Source organism: Schistocerca americana, chromosome 6 (genome assembly GCF_021461395.2).
Source record: "Schistocerca americana isolate TAMUIC-IGC-003095 chromosome 6, iqSchAmer2.1, whole genome shotgun sequence".
Taxonomy (NCBI): Eukaryota; Metazoa; Arthropoda; class Insecta; order Orthoptera; family Acrididae; genus Schistocerca; species Schistocerca americana.
Window position 1 is genome coordinate 533,913,370 of NC_060124.1, and position 20,216 is coordinate 533,933,585.

The 20,216-nt window shown below is 45.8% G+C and overlaps 1 protein-coding gene and 1 non-coding gene across 2 annotated transcripts in view; one reads left to right on the forward strand and one right to left on the reverse strand.

Annotated features, from left to right (window-relative positions):
- LOC124620267 overlaps nucleotides 1–20,216 on the forward strand; it is a 178,034-nt gene that overhangs the window by 139,797 nt on the left and 18,021 nt on the right. Inside the window, exon 2 of the mRNA XM_047146935.1 lies at nucleotides 16,430–16,655. Within this exon, the coding sequence (XP_047002891.1) occupies nucleotides 16,430–16,655 (226 nt within the window). The remainder of the gene's footprint in view (nucleotides 1–16,429; nucleotides 16,656–20,216) is intronic.
- Trnat-ugu lies at nucleotides 16,858–16,932 on the reverse strand. The gene has a single exon. It is a non-coding gene; the product is annotated as a tRNA-Thr (tRNA).

Consider the following 20,216-nt stretch of genomic DNA (forward strand, 5'->3'; position numbering starts at 1 on the left):
GGTAGGAAAACTGCTGCATGATCTTTTAACACATCTTCAAGCCCCTCTCGTTCTCCTGTCTTTATGTTCTCAATTTGCGTTAACTTTTGCTTAATTTCTTCATGAATCTCAGCTATCTGTGTTTTCTTATCTTCCAGACTAATATTTTTACTGTAATATTCATGATCCTGTCCTGTATCATCTTCGTGCTCTCTCACAAAGTGCAGTTTTACGCAACTTGCAGGTACTTGCGACTTAATGGCTTGCTCATTGAACCTTATCATTGCTCTATCAGTTTTCCCTAACGTCAGTTCTCCACGTCCAAGATCCAATATTGCTTTTTCTTCGGCCAAGAAATCCATCCCTAAGATGATTTCGGTGGAAAGCTTCGGAATGATATAGAGATTTGCTGTAAGTTTATGCCGTTGGCATTCTAAATCCAGTCTAGTTTGTTGCGTAATGTCGCTGCTTTTACCAAGTAGCGCACCACGTACTTTAATCTTTTGGATTTTTAACATTGGCGGGTTGACTGATGCTCTGCATCGGTCAAACACACTGTCTGAAATAGCAGAAAGTTGGCTTCCACTATCTATAATTACAACGCAAGATATGTCGCCTACTTTTACCGTTACAATAGGGTAAATGTCATTCTTCGTAGTATTCTCTCTCTCCTCTAATAATGATTCCCGTATGTCGTCTTCGTATCCTATTATGTTCACATCCTATGTTCGTTGTTTGTCAACGGGTACGCTCCTTTTTGCACCCGTTCGTCGTACTAGTCAATCTTGCTGCCTGTTCTGATCACCTTTTCCACGCCCCGGATTTGGTGGTCTAACTTCAACCATCTGTGGATTCTGTTGTGCCTGTGATCTCCAATTCTGCTCGACTCGTGGCCTATCCTCTCTGTGGAAGTTTCGTGATGCGAAATTATTTTGTTGCTGCCACCCACGGTTCTGTGACTCTTGATTTCTCCATCTACTATCATTCCTTCAGTCCTGATTTTGACTATTTCCGTTTCTGTTTCCTCCAAAGTTGTTTTGCCTATATCCTGCACTGGCTGGCCAATTTTGGCTTTGATTATTATTTTCATTTTCATTTCTTCTCTCTTTTTGTGCCTCCTTTGCTGTTCTTTTCTTCCGAACTTGCTGCTCACTAAATGCAAATTCCAATTTCCGTACAATGCTTTTAAAAGTCTCCACGTCATTCCCCCATCGTCCTGCCAACGTTTGTTGGTAAGACAATGGCAACTTCATGTAACAAACTCTGATGATCTCCCCCGGACTACCAGGGTCATCGAGATACTGGTTCCTTTTTAACATATTATCGAAAAACTTCGCAACGCTTCTGAAGCCAGAATTTTCGAAGTCCCTTGTCATTAAGATTTCTTGCTTTATTCTGTCCCGCGTTTCACGCGACCAATATCGGTTCATGAAAGCATCTCTAAATTCTTTATATGATGAACAATCTCTTGTGATGCTCCGCATACTTTCTGCAGAGGCACCTTCGATGTGCGGACATACAAAATCTAACTTGTAGATCAGTGGCCATTGCGGTGATAAAGTTAAGTCGAATTGACCAATGAAAGTTTTTGGATGCAAGACATTGCTATCGTCTTTGAACTGTTGAAATTTTCTTACAGAAAGGAAGTGCTTGTAGTCAAATGACCCTTCGTCGTATCTATTTTGCCTCGTCACCAGATAATTACTGTTGTTCGTTGCTTCTCTGCGCGTATTTTCGAACTCTACGTTTCCTCTCATTTCTTGTACGTTTCTTGAATCCGTTAACAACGTTGCAGTACGTCGCAGTACGTCGCAGCGGGCTACAATTGTTTGTCCCGGACGATCCGTTACTGTACTGCGAGATGATAATCCTGTTCGTGTCCTGAGATGAACTAATCGTTTGATTTTCATGGTAACTTAGTCCGTTACTTCCTCCTTCTCTTTCTACATCGTGCGATCGCGTGTCGATTTCCATCGGATGTACGACTCGGTCCTCAGTAATTCTTTCTGCACGCCTGACCCCTGCGTTTGTTTCTACAGTAGACGTCATCTGCACTTTTTGAACGGTTTCAGTGTCTACATTGCCCGATCTTGCTTTCGTCATAACGTCAGCTGATAGTACTTTCAATTTAATCTCGATATTTTTCTTAAATTCAGAGACTTCTGCCGAAAACGATCCGTTTTCCGATTCCGTATTTTTACTTTTGTCGTTCTTTCTGTTCCTTCTTTCGTCTCCTTAGCTATTCTTTTTGCGCCTTTCGCAATTATCTTTGCTTCTTTTGCCGTCCGCTTTGCTTCCGCTATTTCACGTTCCAGTTTTATTCGCACGTCTCTGACTTCGTCCTGTGTTTCTCTCCGTATCGCCTGCACTTCTGTACGAACTCTCTTCACATCACGTGACAGACGTTCTCTCGTCGCCTGTGTTTCTGTACGGACTGCCTTCACATCCTGTGATAGACATGACATTACATACGCATTTTACTATTCTATGGTCTCGTAATATTTCTGTTTATTGCTACTGTGCACTTTCTGGATTGGTAAGGAATCTTTCGCTACTTCATCCTTTCCCACACACTCATAAGCTCATTCATTAGCAACATAACGCATTTACTGACTATCGGGCTGTATTAAGGAAAATCATGATTGACCCACCGTATTTGAAATTAATTTGCTACTGTCTCATGCAAATCACACAGATTAAATATACAAAATAAATCACATTGGCAGTATGAAACACATCTCAAAAACAAAATGTTTGGTTATCTACTAGTTCTGCTTTCCCACATCAATCAATAATCATTCCAGATTCACACGTCATTGAAATACGTAATAAATTTCCATACCACAAACTCTGTACAAAGAAAATGCAACCCACATGGTGTTGCCGGGCAGAAGGCTGACTCACTTTAATTCTCTCTCAAAGTATCAGAATATCAAGCTAGCGTCACACGAATGTATCTCATAATGGAAATTTTTGATATCTTAATTATCTCACACACGGATCCTCAACTGAAAGCTTCGACAAGCACTTCTGTATTTTTATTGTCTCAGAGTCAGGTTGAGATTCATACTGTACTGATCTCATGGAAGTGCTCGTCTCTAATTCAAGTTCTGCCCATGCAGTTTTAAATATTTTCAACTTAGATTGACACAGCCAAGTTTTTCATCTTAATATTGCCATACGCAAGTATTTCATCTTATAATTACAACACGCGGTTTCACTTCCGAAGAATCCTATGTTCCCCGTGAATTTTTCCTGCCTATCTTTTTCCGAACTGTTCACATGAGCCTCACACCAAAAGTTTCTGAAAAGAGAAATAATTATTTTTATCTACTATTAAATATTCCACATGCACACCATTTTCATTTAAATTTGTTTCTCTGGAGCACACATAAAACACGTCTTCACACCTCAGGAACCAGCGACGGAGTGCTGAAACATGGCCGTTCATCAGGTCATCCCGCGCTTCTGCAGAAGTGGGGGAGGACCTTGCCACCGTATTGGTCAGCCACATTCCACGCCCTCTAGTACTCTTCTATACTTCCTCTCTTTGGTTTGGCTAAAGGTGAACAGAGGACTGTCTCAAAAGATGATTATAGAATCTACCTTCGCTGTCTGTGATCAGCAGACGACCAGCCATTCATCGTATACACAAACATCACCAAACTGGATATGGGGATCTATTTTAAGGAAGTGCACATCTGAATAATTAAATATGTAAATTGTCCTTCTTTCCTACATTGGCATCTGGCTTCGGTGTATTATATTAAATGGTGTTATTATACAAAAATGCTGTTCTGACAAGAACAAAGAAGTATGTTGTAGTACATATTTTCTATGTCGAGCAGTACTATACTCTTTAAATGTTCAAATGTGTGTGAAATCTTATGGGGCTTAACTGCTAAGGTCATCAGTCCCTAAGCTTACACACTACTTAATCTAAGGCATCCTAAGGACAAACACACACACGCATGCTCGAGGGAGGACTCGAACCTACGCCGGGACCCTCCGTACAGTCCGTGACTGCAGCGCCTGAGGCCGCTCGGCTAATCCCACGCGGCACTGTACCCTTTCAGCGGTACCAAAACCTGGAGGTTCTCACTATTGTCGCGACTATCGTCCTCTTATGCTTCTGAACGTAGATTATTAACTGCCGGCCAGAGTGACCGAGCGGTTCTTGTCGGTACAGTCTGGAACCGCGCGGCCGCTATGGTCGCAGGTTCTAATAATGCCTCGGGCATGGATGTGTGTGATGTCCTTAGGTTAGTTAGGTTTAATTAGTTCTAAGTTCTAGGGGACTGATGACCTCAGCAGTTAAGTCCCGTAGTGCTCGGCGCCATTTGAACCATTTTTTGAGTATTAACTTTTCGCCGATATCCTTCGTTCACGTCTGCAGGCCACAATCAGACAAATGACCCATCCTGACCAGACATATTTGGGCGGCGATAACAACATCCACAGGGCACCTGGCGCCTACCGCGACGTCACGCCGCTGGCGGCGGCCTGCCGCCTCCGAGGCGCCTTGGTAACCGTCGATTTTGATCACGCCATTGATCGTATCGACCATGGTTTCCTTCGCGCCATGCTCGAGGCCTGGGCCTCTCACAGGCGTCAACAAGCGTGATCTTCCACTTAATCCAAGGGGCGTTGTGCCATAGTATGGTCAACGGCCACCCGACTTCACACATCACTCGTGGACGGTCGTCGCGACAGGGATGTCCAGTCAGGAGTCTTATTCGTGGCCCTCGAACCTGCACTGCACGGCCTTCATCGACGACTGGAAGGCACCTGCATTCGAGACGTGTCCTTTCGATATGGTGCCTTCGCAGACGACGTGCTGCTCTAGCGCGGTCGGGCGACGAAATCCAAGCGACACGTCAATGGTGGTGTCGCTACGACGCAGTATCAGACAGCGTCCTCAACATGCGTAAGACGACTTACATGGATGTCAGGAGGGACCTTCCAAACCCGACAGCGATCCCCTTGCAAAAGGTTCCCTCGCTGACCTATTTGGAGGTGCAGTTCTCCAGTACAGTTCGCCGAACTGCGACAGCCACACATCGCCGGCTACTACAAAGGACACGTGCGCTGCTACGTTATAGCAGATTCCGCAGCATGGATATGATTCTCCGAACGCGTTATGTCAACACTTACCAACCGTCCAAACTTAATTACTTTTCACACATTATTCCCCTAACGGTCAGCATGGCCCACAGACTCCAGTCGGCGTACGGACGATTTGTGAGTGCAGGTCATGTATTCGAAGTTTTAATCTGCCAGGGAGTTTCGTATTAGCGCACACTCCCTTGCAGAGAGAAAATTTCGTTCGCAAACACCTCCCAGGTTTTGGCTAAGCCATGTCTCTCCGCAGGAGAGCTTCTGTGAGGTTTGGAAGATAGGAGACGACGTAGTGGCGGAATTGGAGCTGTGAGGACAGGTCGTGAGTCGTTCTTGGGTAGCTCACTCGGTAGACCACTTGCCCACGAAGGGCAAAGGTCCCGAGCTCGATCTGCGTCCGGCACACAGTCACGTAATTTATTACTTCTTTACGTGTTGTACACAAACATGTGATTAGTTACTTAACAGCACTGATATTACTGCAGAGGCTAAAGGCTCTACTTCAATTGTAATACAACATTTTTGGTCGGATAAGATGTAGTGACCTGTATTTCGTTGTAAACATTTGCATATCTGAAGATGGGTATTGAAGGAGGTGGAACTGGATGCAACGAAACATGCGATCTAGGCGAAAACTGTTCTAAAAGAATGCTAGAGTCTCTAATTTAGAAGAGCGCCTCCTACTTCCACTGACGATGTCAGATAATCATTCGTTTTTGAAGGACATCATCTTTACGCCAGTGACTGTTATAAGTTTTTATTACACACTTTTACAATTTCGGCCTTAGGCCGTCATGAAGTGCAGATATTACGGCTTTAAGCCATGTCAACGTAATGGAAGCTGACACATTTGTATGTCGTTGTCAACCCTGTTAAATACATTCGTGTCGTTGAATACGTGTGCTCGCACTGTATAACAACGGCACGAATGTATTTAACAGGGTTGACAACGACATACAAATGTGTCAGCTTCCATTACGTTGACATGGCTTAAAGCCGTAATATCAACACCTGATAATGACCTAAGGCCGAAATTGCAATAGTGCGTAATAAAAACTTATAACAGTCACTGGCGTAAAGATGATGTCCTTCAAAAAGTTTTTTTATGACTGAATCCAGCTACAACATCTGTATTTATAGATAATCATTCTCTTATTGTGATTCTTCAAGCATTCCCGGCGGATCTGTTGTAAATAATCTTCAGGGGTTTGCCGCCGGAATTTGCACAATGTTATCCGGCGCCAAACCCGTGAAGATTATCTACTACATTCTCTTATTGTCTTTACGTGATCCCTAATGATATGAGTGATATACAGTGAGCACCACAGGACAGCATTCCTCGAATACCCCATTTCTATTTCTTATATTTTATTTATTTATTTATTCATTTTTTATCAGTCTTGTTACTGGATCGGTGCGAGCCGCCACGAATTCCTCTGTCGTGCCAACCTCTTAATCTCAGAGTTGTCATCAGTTATTTGCTGTCTGTATTGCCATCTCTATCTTCCCATACGGCTCCTCTGGTACAGGGTCAGCCACGGCGTGCCAGACTGCACGTGAGCACGACGTGCATGCCACGTGTGGGCCGAGAGTCAGCCTGTCTCGGCTTTGCTCGGTACTTCTGGGCAGCGTTCCGTACAGCGCAACTTTTCATTTGGCTTTGCGGTACGGCATTCTTCGGTCGACAGGACTTCCTTCATATGACAATCCAGTACCTGTGTGATTCCGAATACGGCGCAAAGTTCCTTTGAATATGTATGCGTATTCAAAGGAACTTTGCATCGTAATTCAGAGTAACACAGGGGCTACAATATCATGTTCAAGTAAATGTATCCACTGTACGAGAATATACGTAATGGATGTGCGAGTGCAGGCTGTCGACACATGGTTCACGACATATGGACGTCTGGATCTGGCCGTGAGGAGGGCAAAATTGCCAAAATGTAACGTGACAGCTCGCAATAAGTGAGAAATTCGGGTTAGAGGCCCGATCCGACACAAATTTTTAGTGTCTTCATTCCATTCTACAGCTGATTATTGTCCATATTCGCAACAGCGAAGACATTTAATTGACTTTCTTCAGTCCAGCTGAATCGTAGCGTCAGTATTGTCTACTTTTCGCTGTTTGTTTGAGAGAGAAGTTGACATGTCCAGTGGCTGTTTGCACAAAAAGAGGGAATCTAGCGGTCGTGTGAAGCCTTTAAAAATGAATAGAAATGACGAAAGAGCAGGATAAGAATTCTCAATATCAACTGTATGGCATACTGTCACGTAGTCGACGGATGCGCAAATCTGCTATTGAATGACATTACAACATCACGCAGAAAGAATTTAAAGGTTTGGTTAACGAATAAAGGGCAAAAATATGGCCAATACAAACGTTTAGATGATATTGATAAACACAGAAGTAAAATTCTAACCACGGGAAGCAGAAAAGGTAAATATTCGCTGCCAGTTTTCAGTAGAGATCGAGGCCACGGTCTCGACAACTTTAACCGTAAGGAAGCTGAGAAACTGCATTAAAATTTGTGCCACAGCCGGGATATGAACATGGGGCACTTTGCTTACAAGACAAGAGTGCTAACCTTTATACCACCACTCCATTCTTTGGTCACAGTATCAATTCCTTTGACGATGACCTGTTTCAGTCAGTAATGACCATCTTCAGATCTGTTCTACACAATGGCCTGATGTGATAAGGCCGTCATAGCATCGTTAAACATATAAATATACTCAGCACAGCATCGTCACATCTTATTGTAGATCTATGTGACAAAGCTGTGCTGAGTAAATTATATAAGTTTTGACGATGCCATTACGGGCTTATCACATTAGGACATGGAGTGGAACAGATCTGAAGATGGTAATTACTGACTGAAACCGGTCATCGTCAAAGGAATTGATATTGTGATAAAAGACTAGAACCGCTCGGCCACAAAGGCCGGCTGAGGTTAATCGGTTATGTCGTTTGCTTTGATGTAGATTTTCCAAAATCAACCACTTTTCATTGCCAATTAATTTGTGGTTATTGTCGGCTTGCATAAAGAGATGTGGCCGCGGCAAATAACTAAATCGGCTAACAGGACACGAGAGTCATTACGTAATTCTGCAGCAAATAAAAAACCTGTAAAAGGACGCGATATGATGGAAAGACTCTCAGTTCCTCCTGTGTTTGTTCCAGCAAATGTTTCCTACTCACCTTGTTTCCTTTCTTTCCTGGGAATCTTATTTTGCAGATAATGTTTGTGTAACGCTTTCCCCACGGCGGCGCCTAGAAGAAACCTTTGTCGAGGAAGCCATTAGGGGTGGGTAATTGTTACGGGAAGGCGTCCCGCGGAGCAGCAAAAAATGTCCTCCGCGCGCCTGCGAAGAAAGAAGCGATGCGGCTGCAGAGGCGCTCAGACCGGCCGCTAATGGAGATGGAGTAGCTACGGCTAGCGCAGGCGCGGGCAATTCCCACCACAGCGGCGGTAGCAGTGTGCGGTGTGCGGTGATTGATAAGCGGGGGCTGCGACGCGCACGCCTCGGGCCGCGCTGCCTGGCGGTGATTATCCGCGGACCGCGGCGGCTTTTTCCGGCAGCGCGGCAAACAACCGGCAGCGCTTTGTGCAGCTCTGTGGATAACAGCGGGGTCGCGCCCGGCTCGCCACTCCACTCCGCTCCGCGCCGTACCACTGAACAGCCAGCGCCTCGGCTCTTAGCCGAGTAATTGCGGCCTCTGCGAGGGAGGGCTAGGTCGTTTTCGAGCTGGAGCAATTAAAAATTAAATTAAGTACTCCGCCTGCACTGCGACACTCTTCTTAACCACCCACATTGCAACTCTGTAGTCTTCTCCGCTCCACAGTGCGCAGTGGGCAGTCCTGTCTCTCTGTAGACTGTTCCTTTCGTTCTGCTCATCCTTTTTTCTCTCTCTCTCTCTCTGTCTCTCTCACTCTCGCTCACCTACCACTCACACTGTATGTATTATTTCAACTGGAAAGCTGAAAGAAAATCTGGAAATATTTTTGATATTTTTGAGTGGTTTGATACAGCGTCAAGTTATTATCTCGGCAGGTGGCAAAGGTTGCATCGATATGGCTCATAAATTCGGTACTTTCATGTCGGTGCACCCACGCTCTAGGAGTAGCGTCTTTGACTACTAATCAAAACATTCTGTACACTGGGTTCGAATGCAGTTACTGCTTAAATTTGAATAAGAATTGTAGTGGCACCACAGTTTAACCATCCATAATGCCAATTCCCACACCTACCCCTCTGCAGGTGTGCCCCAGGGCTCTGTCGTCTCACCTCTCCTCTATCTCCTGTACATGGCAGATATGCCCCCCCCCCCTCCAGTACACCTCATGCAATATGCTGATGACACCGCATTCCTTGCCCTCGCTCCTACCCTCCAACAGTCCCAACGCCTTCTCCAGAATCACCTTGACCTTTTTGCTGCAAGGTGTTACCAGTGGCTCCTGAAAATCAATCCTTCTAGGCAATCATCGTAGGTTGTACCACTCGCTCCTCCCGGCTCCTGGATTTCTCCTTTACTGTCTGCACCGCCTCACCCCCACCCTCACCTACCTTGGCCTCACCATTGACCGTCACCTCACCTGGATCCCTCATCTCCGCTCCATCCAATCCAAACCCCACAACCGCCTCCAACTCCTCTAAGTCCTCTCAGGCCGGACATGGGAGATGCACCCCTCTACCATCCCCCACACCTACAAATCCTTAATCTGTCCCATGTCCCATTCTCTGTTAGGCCAGTCCTGCCTGGAGATCTGCCCCCCCCCCCAAATTCAACAAGTCCCTCCAGATCCTTGAGCATCATGCACTCCACCTCGCCTTGCGTATACGCCTCCCGTGCCCCACACGGATCCTCTGTGACCTCATTCCTTTCTCCCATCTGCTCCTATTCCTCAAACATATCTACATACTCTACACCTCCCGCCACCTTGATCCCCCTCACCCCCTGGTTACTCCTCTCCTCTCCCATCCATGCCCCCTGCCACGTCTTCACTGTTGTGTCCCCCCTACCCTCCATCTCTATACCCTTCATCTCCTGTCCCAAGGTGGCTTCCATCAACTCCCCAACCCCCCAGATGATGCCCTCTCTCCCTCCATTTACCCCTCCTATCAACTCTGATCCTTCCCCCCCCCCTTCCTTTCCTCCGTCCTTTTCTTGGGCTCCCTCTCCCCCCTTCCATCCTCTTTTTTCCTCCCCTCCCCTCTCTCTGCCCCCCTTCTCTCCCCCAAGTCCTTTTGCATTTTCCTCCTCTGCCTTCCCCCATTCCCTCTCACGTCTGCCCTGCCCCTCCCCCCCCTTATGAGTCCTCTCCCTTTGGTTCCCCCCCTTTCATTTTTCCTCTCCTCCCTCGTTGTTGTCCCCCTCATCTGCCCAGCCCCCCCCCCATCTGCCCTTGGCTATGCTGCATCATCTTTGTGCCGACATTTTAGTGCAGTGTTTACAGTGAGTGTTCAGTGTTGTGTGTCTTTTCCGAAGTGTTGCGAACGGACATCATACTGTCGCTGGGTGTGATTTTTATATCTCTTGCGAACAGAAACCAGACTGTCGCCATGTTTTTGAATTGTTTGTCTACTATGTTACCTGTCTGCTTCCTGTGTATTTTATTAGCATTGCCAACCCTTAACTTTCCACAATTTCCCGCCGTTTTACAATTCAAGTCACCATTTTATCGCCTGGTTTTATTATTTCTTATCTTCTTCTTACGTTTTAAAAAGTCTGTAGGCTGCAGAGCAGCGTACTAAGCTGCTGCCAGCTCGCCCCCTTCGCAGGGAATCGAAATTCAATAAAGGAAAAGAAAAACACCGTTTAAGATAGGAAAGTTAGTTTTGTGCAATATTCTCAGCACAACTTACAGCCAGGTGCTGGCCGGATTGCAGTAAGTTACACTGACTAGCGGTTGGGAAGTGGAATGGAGGCCACAGGGCCATCGAACCGCTGAAAAGCGTAAATGCAGCGGTTTGCATGGCACAACCTACAGGAAGAAGGGGCCCACTGGCGCAACCTAGGTGGGGTGAGTACATGACTCCGAGCAGTGCGTTAGCAAAAAAGAGACACACAGCCGAGTATAAACAGGTATTGTTTTCTAACGAGATTCATTCAAGCTTGGCAGCTCTTCTAGATGGCAGGGCATGTCACACTGCCAGGATACACACAGCAACAGATGGGGCGCCAGCGTCCCAGTCCACAGCGGGTCAGTGGTTCAACCCTCTGAGGCTGACGCGGGGTCCGCAGTCAGAAAGGGCGGGCCACTCTTCAGCTGGCTACCACAGCCATCCTGACACAATCTGAACTCTGGAGCTGGCGCACAGGGCCGGCTTGATACTGCATTGCATTACATCGGCCGCTGGGGTGCTTCCTCAGCATTGCGGGGCCCTGTGACACGGACCTAGAGGAACGATGGCACTGTAGCTAAAAAAAAGTAAATCATTAGAAAAGCTCCGACGAGTTTTAATATGGCACCTCCTGGCTCCACCCACTACATCTGGTGTCTTCCCACTACATTTGGTCATCCTGATACATTCGGTGGCAGATTTCGCCCCTACAAAATAATCAGCAATGGCAGTGGATGACTTCTGGCACAAGACATCACCCTCGTTCTACCACCGCCCACGTCAAAAAGAGCGGAGGCTCAGGGCACTCTTTTAACCTTGTTGTGGGAAGCTGCCCCTAAGAGCCACGCGGAGTGGCCGCCTGTTAGAGGTGTCATGCCACTGATTGTGCAGCCCCTCCCACCAGAGGTTCAAGTCCTCCCTCGGGCATGTGTGTGTGTGTGTGTGTGTGTGGGGGGGGGGGGGGGGTGCGTGTGTTGTTCTTAGCATAAGTAAGTTTAAGTAGTGTGTAAGTCTAGTGACCGATGACCTCAGCAGTTTGGTCCCTTAGGAATTCACACACATTTGAACGTTTTTCTGCCCCTAAACGTTGGAAGAAAAAGAAATGATCAACGGCATAAGGATACAGATGGCAATGGAAACTACTGCATTAAAGACACATAATCGGTAACCATAGGACATGTGGCCTGAACTGAAAAACCTGGCCCCTGCGAGATGAGGCGACTTTCTCCTGATTTCAGGACAATGAGCTGAGCTTGCATTAAAGCTCTCGGCTTTCATGTCCCCTTAAAAAACTAATATTAGTCATTAAGTCCAATATTAGGAAAGCTGTACTCAAATGAAAGGCACAATAGTTCTTCTCATGTCATTTTATATCTGTTTCTTACGTCCCATCACCCGCTTTCCACCAGAAAATTGGGATTTTCATACAAGATGGCGACTTGTAAAATAGCTGCCATGTTGGTAAGAGCCAAACAGGTTTTCCACCCTCTCTCATTTCATACCACTTGACTTTAATTTTCTATTTCTTCACCTTTGTTTTAGAAGGATAGTCCCACATCCATGGTCCACCTGGTACACGTCAAAACATAAAACAAAAAAAACACTTTGTTTTAATAGTAAAAATAATATTATTTATGGCAATTTCATTATTATCAGATGGATCATCATTGAGGAATTTACTAGTAACAGGGGAAGGGCATAGCCTCTAACGCTCAGAACTGCACGGAAACGTGCTTAGATTATAAAACGCTCATTAAAAAAATAAAATATTGATTGAGCCATTCATATACAAACTGAGCGTTATCCCACGAGAGACACTCGAATGATCAGGTATTCAAGGTCAAAGTGAGTAACTTTGGTGACGAGGAGTAACATAATTTAGGAGTCATAGGAACGAAATCACACATATTTCAAGTACTGTCTTAGTTCTAAATAGCAGACACTTTTGGTCACGTTGGCACAGCCGTAGAAAACTTGTAAAGGTTTCAATGGGACGTTTTAAATATAGTTTTTAAACCACTTTTATAAAATATTTCCCTCTGTTTAAAATAATGACGCTATCTGAACAAAAAACTCTTGCTACTGACACAATAGTGATGCGCAGGTTCAGTCTCCAGACTGCAGGTGTGGGATTTCAGGCAAGTGGAGCAGAACAACCTGCATATCTGACTTAAGCCACTTTTCACACACAACATCAGTTCTTCATTCAAGCAGTGTATCATCAAACACCATATTGGTATTTCAGTATCATAACCTGCCTTTTGCCAAGCATGTTGTCACATAGGCTTGTACTTACGTGTAGAAAGTTAAACCTATAGCTCGCAGTGAGTTATGATGATAACGATCGTGTAATTTTAATTGTGGTTTTCACAATCTACGAACCTCCTCATGTAGAGCTTGTATTGTCTAAAGAGGTACACATAAACAGACTGGCAATATTTTACAGGGGCGTGGAGTCGGGAATTGTTACATCCTGCTTCCGGTAAAAATGTACAGGTGATCAAGTGGCCAGGACTTAGTAGGTCGGCGTCCAAGGCTGTCGTTAAATGATAGAGTAGGAAATTAGGTCAAATAAAGACACTGTATTTCAGCGTACCGGATATACGGGGCGCGCCTGGGGTAGGAAGTTACCAGGTGTAGCCCAGTCTAGGGCAATGGGAGAGGTGGCGGTTCATATAAAGATCTGTTGGTGGCCGGTCACGGGCTGCAGGGCCAGAAGCTTTGCTTCGCAAGAAATTCATCGGTTATACTCGAGTTCTAGATCACAAGAGAGCTCTGCAGAACCCTCCAGCGTCCATGCACGTGACCTGTCTCCCACTAACGCTGTTGGTTAAAACGCTGGCGTGAATCTGCTAGCAAGAATCAGCAGAGGGATGTGACGTCCCTTGTCAGCAGCTTTAATTGGACAGTACTGTCTTGGTTCTACAAGGCAGGCATTTTTGCTCACTTAGGCATAACCGAAGTTGCATGGGAGAAAACCTGTAAACACTTGAATGGGGTCTCTGAAATACAATTTTTTAAACCAATTCTCTAAAATATTTCTTGACTGGCTGCCACTTTTTTTTTCAACAGTCTTCTGACTAGTTTGATGCCTCCTACCAGAAATTCCTCTACTGTGCTAGCCTCTTCATTTCAGAGTAGCACTTGCAACCTACGTCCTCAATTATTTGCTGGATGTATTCCAATCTATGACTTCATCCACAGTTTTTGCCCTCTAGTACGATGTAAGTCATTCCCCGATGTCTTAACACATGTCATATCATTCTGTGTCTTCTCCTTGTCAGTGTTTGCCACATACTGCCTTCCTCACCGATTCTGAGCAGAGCCTCCTCATTCCTTACTTTATCAGTCCACCTAATTTCCAACATTCGTCGGCAGCACTACACCTCAAATATTTCGATTCTCTTCTGTTGCGGTTATCCCACAGTCCACGTGCCACTACCATACAATACTGTGCTTCAAACATACATTCTCAGCAATTTCTTCGTGAAATTATGGCCTATGTTTGATATTAGTAGACTTGTCTTGGCCAAGAATACCCTTTTCGCCAGTGCTAGTCTGCTCTTGATGTTCTCCTTGCTCAGTCCTTCATGGGTTATTTTGCTGCCTATGTAGTACGAAGGCTGCCCAGAATGGTGTGAATGAGGTCATCAATCTCATATTGAGGCAGTAACTGCCATTCTTCCTGCAGCGCTGCTCGAACGTCTTGGAGAGTGGCTGGTGTATTTTTACGTGATGCAGCCTGCCTCCTTAGTCCATCCCAGACATACTCTAGGGCATTTAAATCGGAAGAGCGAGCAGGCAACGCCACGAATGCAGTGTATTCCGTTTTTTTTTTTTTAAAAAAAACACCAACCGCTCCTGCTCTGAGGTAGAGCATTACCGTCCTTCAATATGAAGTCTAGGTCCACAGCACCTCCTAACAAGAGCACATGAGATCCTAAGATCTCCGTAGGCTACCTGACAGCAGTTAAATCTTGCTGATTCACCCATACAATTTCACGAAGAGGTGCTCGAGTGGTCGACATAATCCCTGCTCACACCATTAGGGATCCTTCTCGATATTGGCGGGCCGGTGTGGCCGAGCGGTTCTAGGCGCTCCAGACTGGAACCGCGTGACTACTACGGTCGCAGGATCGAATCCTGCCTCGGAAATTTATGTGTGTGATGTCCTTAGGTTAGTTAGTTTTAAGTAGTTCTAAGTTCTAGGGGACTGATCACCTCAGATGTTAGGTCCCATAGTGCTCAGAGCCATTTGAGCCTCCTCGATATTTGTCTCTTTCCACTATGTGTGGAATCACTCTCCAGACCAAATCGGGACTCATCTGTGAAAAGAACATCAGCCCACCATCCGACCGTTCAGGTGGCATATTGATGACTCCTCTCTAAGCGTTCCCTGTGCTAATATTAATATTACTCAGATTTTTAGTTCTACACATGCAACAACATTTAGAGGTACACATTTTTTTTACCATTTCTGAAACAGAAACTCGTCCATGGAGTAGAAGGAGTTGCCCAAAAGAAATGATTTTAATCTAGATTTAAAACTTGGTCTGCTACCTGCCAGACACTATATGTTGTTGGGCAAATCATTAAAGATTTTTGTTGCTGAATAATGTACTCCATTTTGAGCTACTGACAGCTTCAATAAAGGATAGGAAGAAACGCAGAGGTAAACAGACAGCAGGTCTCCAACTATAAAGGCCACTCCGTCGAAGCCTTCTGTACACCGTTTGCCTTGATATAAGACGTCCAGTGGATGCTGGGACGTCAGATGCCAGTTCTAGCGCAGTGCTAAGGCGTGCCCTTACAGCGAAATGACAGTCCACTCTTTCTGATATCACACGTGGTTGACCCTGTCCTGGTCTCTAGGACACCACATTAAACCATCGGTCCAAATCACTTTGCTACTGGCTGCTTCCATTCTTCCTATGACTTCCACAGCAGAGAGTCTGTAGCGTGTTCTCTGTGCTGTATTGCACCTTCTGTGACTGTGTACACAGCGACTGTGGACGGGGACAACCCTGCGAACACTACCGCGCTTTATAGGTGGCCTGGCTTCATTGCTGGGACGGTTGTCCGTTCATTGGAATGCCATCTTTCGAGCGGAACACGATCGTAGCGACATCTGTTGACAGTGTGTATGATTATATCGTGAAAGAGAGACAGGGCGGGGAAATGGCGGTTTGTTGCTTTGATTTTGGACACCAGTGCAGTTCTCACTCGCCTAGCGGCGCAGCCTTCAGTGCGTGACGTCACAGCTCTGCTCTGGCCTACAGGAGCACGTGCGTGCGTCACGAGAGGCGCGCCTCGACGCGGCCGGCAAGTCGACGCCCGGCGGCTCGGTGGCAGCGCTGCGGTCCATGGGAGCGGGCAGCCGGCGCGCCAGCGGCAGCGGCGGCGGGGGCGGCGGGGGCGGCGTCGCGGTCCCTGACGGCGGGGGCGGCGCGGCGGCGGCCGCTGCTGCTGCGGCGGCGGCGGCGGGCAGCAAGTCGCCGCGCGCGCGCTCCGCCCCCGACGACTGCTACGTGCCGGCGGCGGGCGGGCTGCTGCCCATGCTGCTGCGGGACACGCCCCCGGACACCCAGCTGCCGCCCCCGCCGCCCCTCAACGGCGACGCCGTCTTCCTGCGCGACGGCCGCCACCGCGACGGCTCCAGCTCCTCGCCCCGCCTCTTCGACGACGACGACGATGAAGAAGACGACGACGGGATGGTAAGTTAGCGGCACGCCTTCGTTTCTTTTTTTAACCATCCTCCCAGTCGCAATCTCACAATTACGTATCCAGACAGACGCTATCACCTGTCTCAAAAGGCCATCCTGCGGTCCCTGAGCTACACAGGAAATTAGAATTGTATTAAGACCTTCAGCTGCTAGCGGGCGTTGATATATATCAATGGAGACAGGTGAAAATGTATGCCCCGACCGGGACTCGAACCCGGGATCTCCTGCTTACATGGCTGACGCTCTATCCATCTGAGCCATCGAGGGCACAGAGGATAGCGCGACTGCAGGGAGTATCTCGCGCACGCCTCCTGCGAGACTCACATTCTCACGTTATATGTCCACACACTACATTCGTAGTGTCCCACACCAACACACTCATTACTCGTGGTAGACATTCTTACCAAGTCCCGTAAGAGTTCGCGCAATATGTGTGGATCCGCACAGAAGAAATAGGTCATGGTCGGTGTTGCCAGAACTATATACGTGCATGGATATGGTGTCTGTTTTTTCGGACATGTCTGAATGAACAAACACCATATTTATGCAAGTATACTGAGCTGCACAGGTGGACAGTGCGTTCACCCTGTTGTCGTTGTGTGCAGCACGTGAATGTGAGGCCGACCAATTGTGACGCTCGAACCACTTCATTAGTAAACAAAATTGTGAATCTGACTGGGAACAAAATAATTTTGTTTTTCGCTTTCTTTTTCGCTATGTTGTTTCCCCTCCTCTTCCAGTGCGAGGTTCCCAGTCTGATATGGCGAGTTTTAACCAATACTAATACTAGAAAAGAGGTTAAAATTCAGTGCAGATATCCATCTCGCTTTAATAAATTTTGAAATGCTATTCCATAAGGCTGATAGACAAATGAGATAGAACGTAGGGGATCCAGGGGCGGAACAGGATATTAACGCTTAACAATTTTTGTAAAATAAGGGAGCAAAATAAAAACCGGCGAAATAAATCTCGGGTGAACAGCCTAGTATGAGTGTGCATAGGACACAATATTTCGGCAATCGACCACTTTGCCATCATCAGGTGCGCTGATGTAAATAATAAAACCCTCCTTAAGGGCATAAAAATAACCTTTTAGTATAACCTAATATACATGACCTGAAAAATCTCTTAAAACTGCATCTTATATATTTTTTTACGTTCTTTTTAAAGAAATACTTATCAATTTCGTATTCTGCATTAACGTTGAAATTCCTAGAAATATTATCTTAAAATAAGACATTCTCAGGTGAACGGCATAGACTAGTCCGCCCCGATAGCCGAATAGTCAGCGTGACGGATTGCAGTCCTGCGGGCCCGGGTTCGATTACCAGCTGGGTCGGAGATTTTCTCCGCTCAGGGACTGGGTGTTCTGCTGTCTTCATGATCATTTCATCCCCATCCGGCGCGCAGGTCGCACAATGTGGCGTCGAATGTAATAAGACCTGCACCGCAAGGGGCCTCCCGGCCAATGATGCCAAACGCTCATTTCATTTCCAGTATAGACTAAGGAACATGGAATCTTCATAAAATCGTGAACAGTAACAAAATAGCGGTATGTTAATGTCTTTTGGAAAACTACTGTTACTTTACTGAAGCCGCTCGCTCACCTGGTATATTTTCTGTCTTACGAATAGACAGGATAAAATGCCTAGTAATTAAGCACTCATGCCCAGGTAGACAAGTTTTTTGTCAGATCTTTGATTCGGATACAGTACTTAAATGCCTTATGTGATTTTATAATTTCCCTGTCACAGGATAAACTACAGCCGAATTTTTTCCCGAGGGCACGAGCGAGATGGCGCGTTCGCGAGGACGGCGGTTCAAACCTACGTCCGACTATACAGCTTTAGGTGTGCCATGATTTCCCTAAATCACCCCAGGCCAACGCCGGGACTGTTCCTTTGAAAGGGCGCGACCGGCTTCCTTCCCCATCCTTGACACAGTCGGAACTTGTGCTCCGTCCCTAATGACCTTGGTGTCGACGGGACTCTAAAAAAAAACCTTCCGTCCTTCTCCCTAGGGCATGCAGCTCTGCTCTATGGTTGTGGAGAGCTGCATCAACCATTCATCGGACTGAAGACCACAACACAGCAACAACAACAAAAACGGCTGAAACTGCCATTTACATTGATTTCATATCCAACTGCTGTCTATCAGTATTTCTAATATACGTGCACACCGTCTAGAAATGCAAGAAAAATGTTATTTGGTTTCAAATCTGCTTGCACCTAAAACTGGCGAGACACTAATCCATTCTGCCTCACCCCTTTCCGCCCGAACAGCACATTTCAGGTTAACAACTTTTATTGAGCGTCATAACTGACTGATTTAAACCTATTATGTAATTAGCGCGTAGCGAATAATATGAATTTTAAGATAACACGCCATTTAAGTGCGCGCAATTAAAAATTAACGACTTATGTTGTGTTTAAAGTCACTAAAAGCTATAACTGGAAACTTGAAGGACAAATGTTGACTTAACAGTCGCACTTCACACCAAGTCAAAATGACTGTCGCTTCTTCCCTTCCATTCAGAGACATAGCCACACGTCACTACAGTAGATTGCAGAATTTTTCCAGTCCAGAAAGCAGCACAATTACTTTGTGCCATGGTATTCCGTTCTCTCCTGAGATCCTCTAACGGTTGAGCGACGTTAAGCATCTGATCTCATAAATAAAAAGTCCACACGAGCACCGAAATTGTTATAGATACGAAAACACAATAACAAACCCAGTGAATACAAAGGAGGAAGACAAAAATGTGCTACTTCCGCCATAGTGCGTGCATAGATAGATGAACTGATAAATAAATGGAAAACGCTGAATAAAAAAGCAGTACTCTTTGATCGTGGCAGTAAACTAAATTATATCCAAATGTCCTAACACTAATTGCAGAGAATGAATATGATCTCCAAACGGGAGTCTATAAGTTGCCGCAGATAGCCTCAAAATACAACAAAAAACTGTCTGCAGATAAAACAAAAGTGATGGATTATCAGGGCATACAACCAGTAAGATTAAAAGTAGTCTTGAGCAATAAAATCTCGTAGAAAATTAAACATCTTAAATTTCTAAGATTCTGCATCACTTATGTACAAACCGTGACGTCGGGCAAAAACTAAATACAATCACATCCATATGAGGACCGATTGTAAAACTCTTAGAACAAAGCCAGGAAAGAAAACCAACAATTTTTTTTTTTTTTTTTTTTTTAACTGTAGCAGTACCAAACCTCACTTAAGGAAGAAGACTTTAGAACACAGACAGAGTAAATGAAGTTTCTAAGAAGAGTGGAACGACATACGAGAGGCTATCTTAAAAGAAATGGGAATATAAGGAAAGATCAGGAATACAGGTTGATTATAATTAAAGTTTCACTATTTAAGAGGGTCGCCATGAAAAGCGACTAATTTTAGGACAATAGAAGTTGTAAAAATATAGGTAGAAACACGCTGACACACACAGTGGTTCCGGTTACTACAAGCCACACCACAAGTTGGGAAACGGGGCCAAATTTCTAGTAGTTTACTGTCGAGTTGAGATTTTCACAAA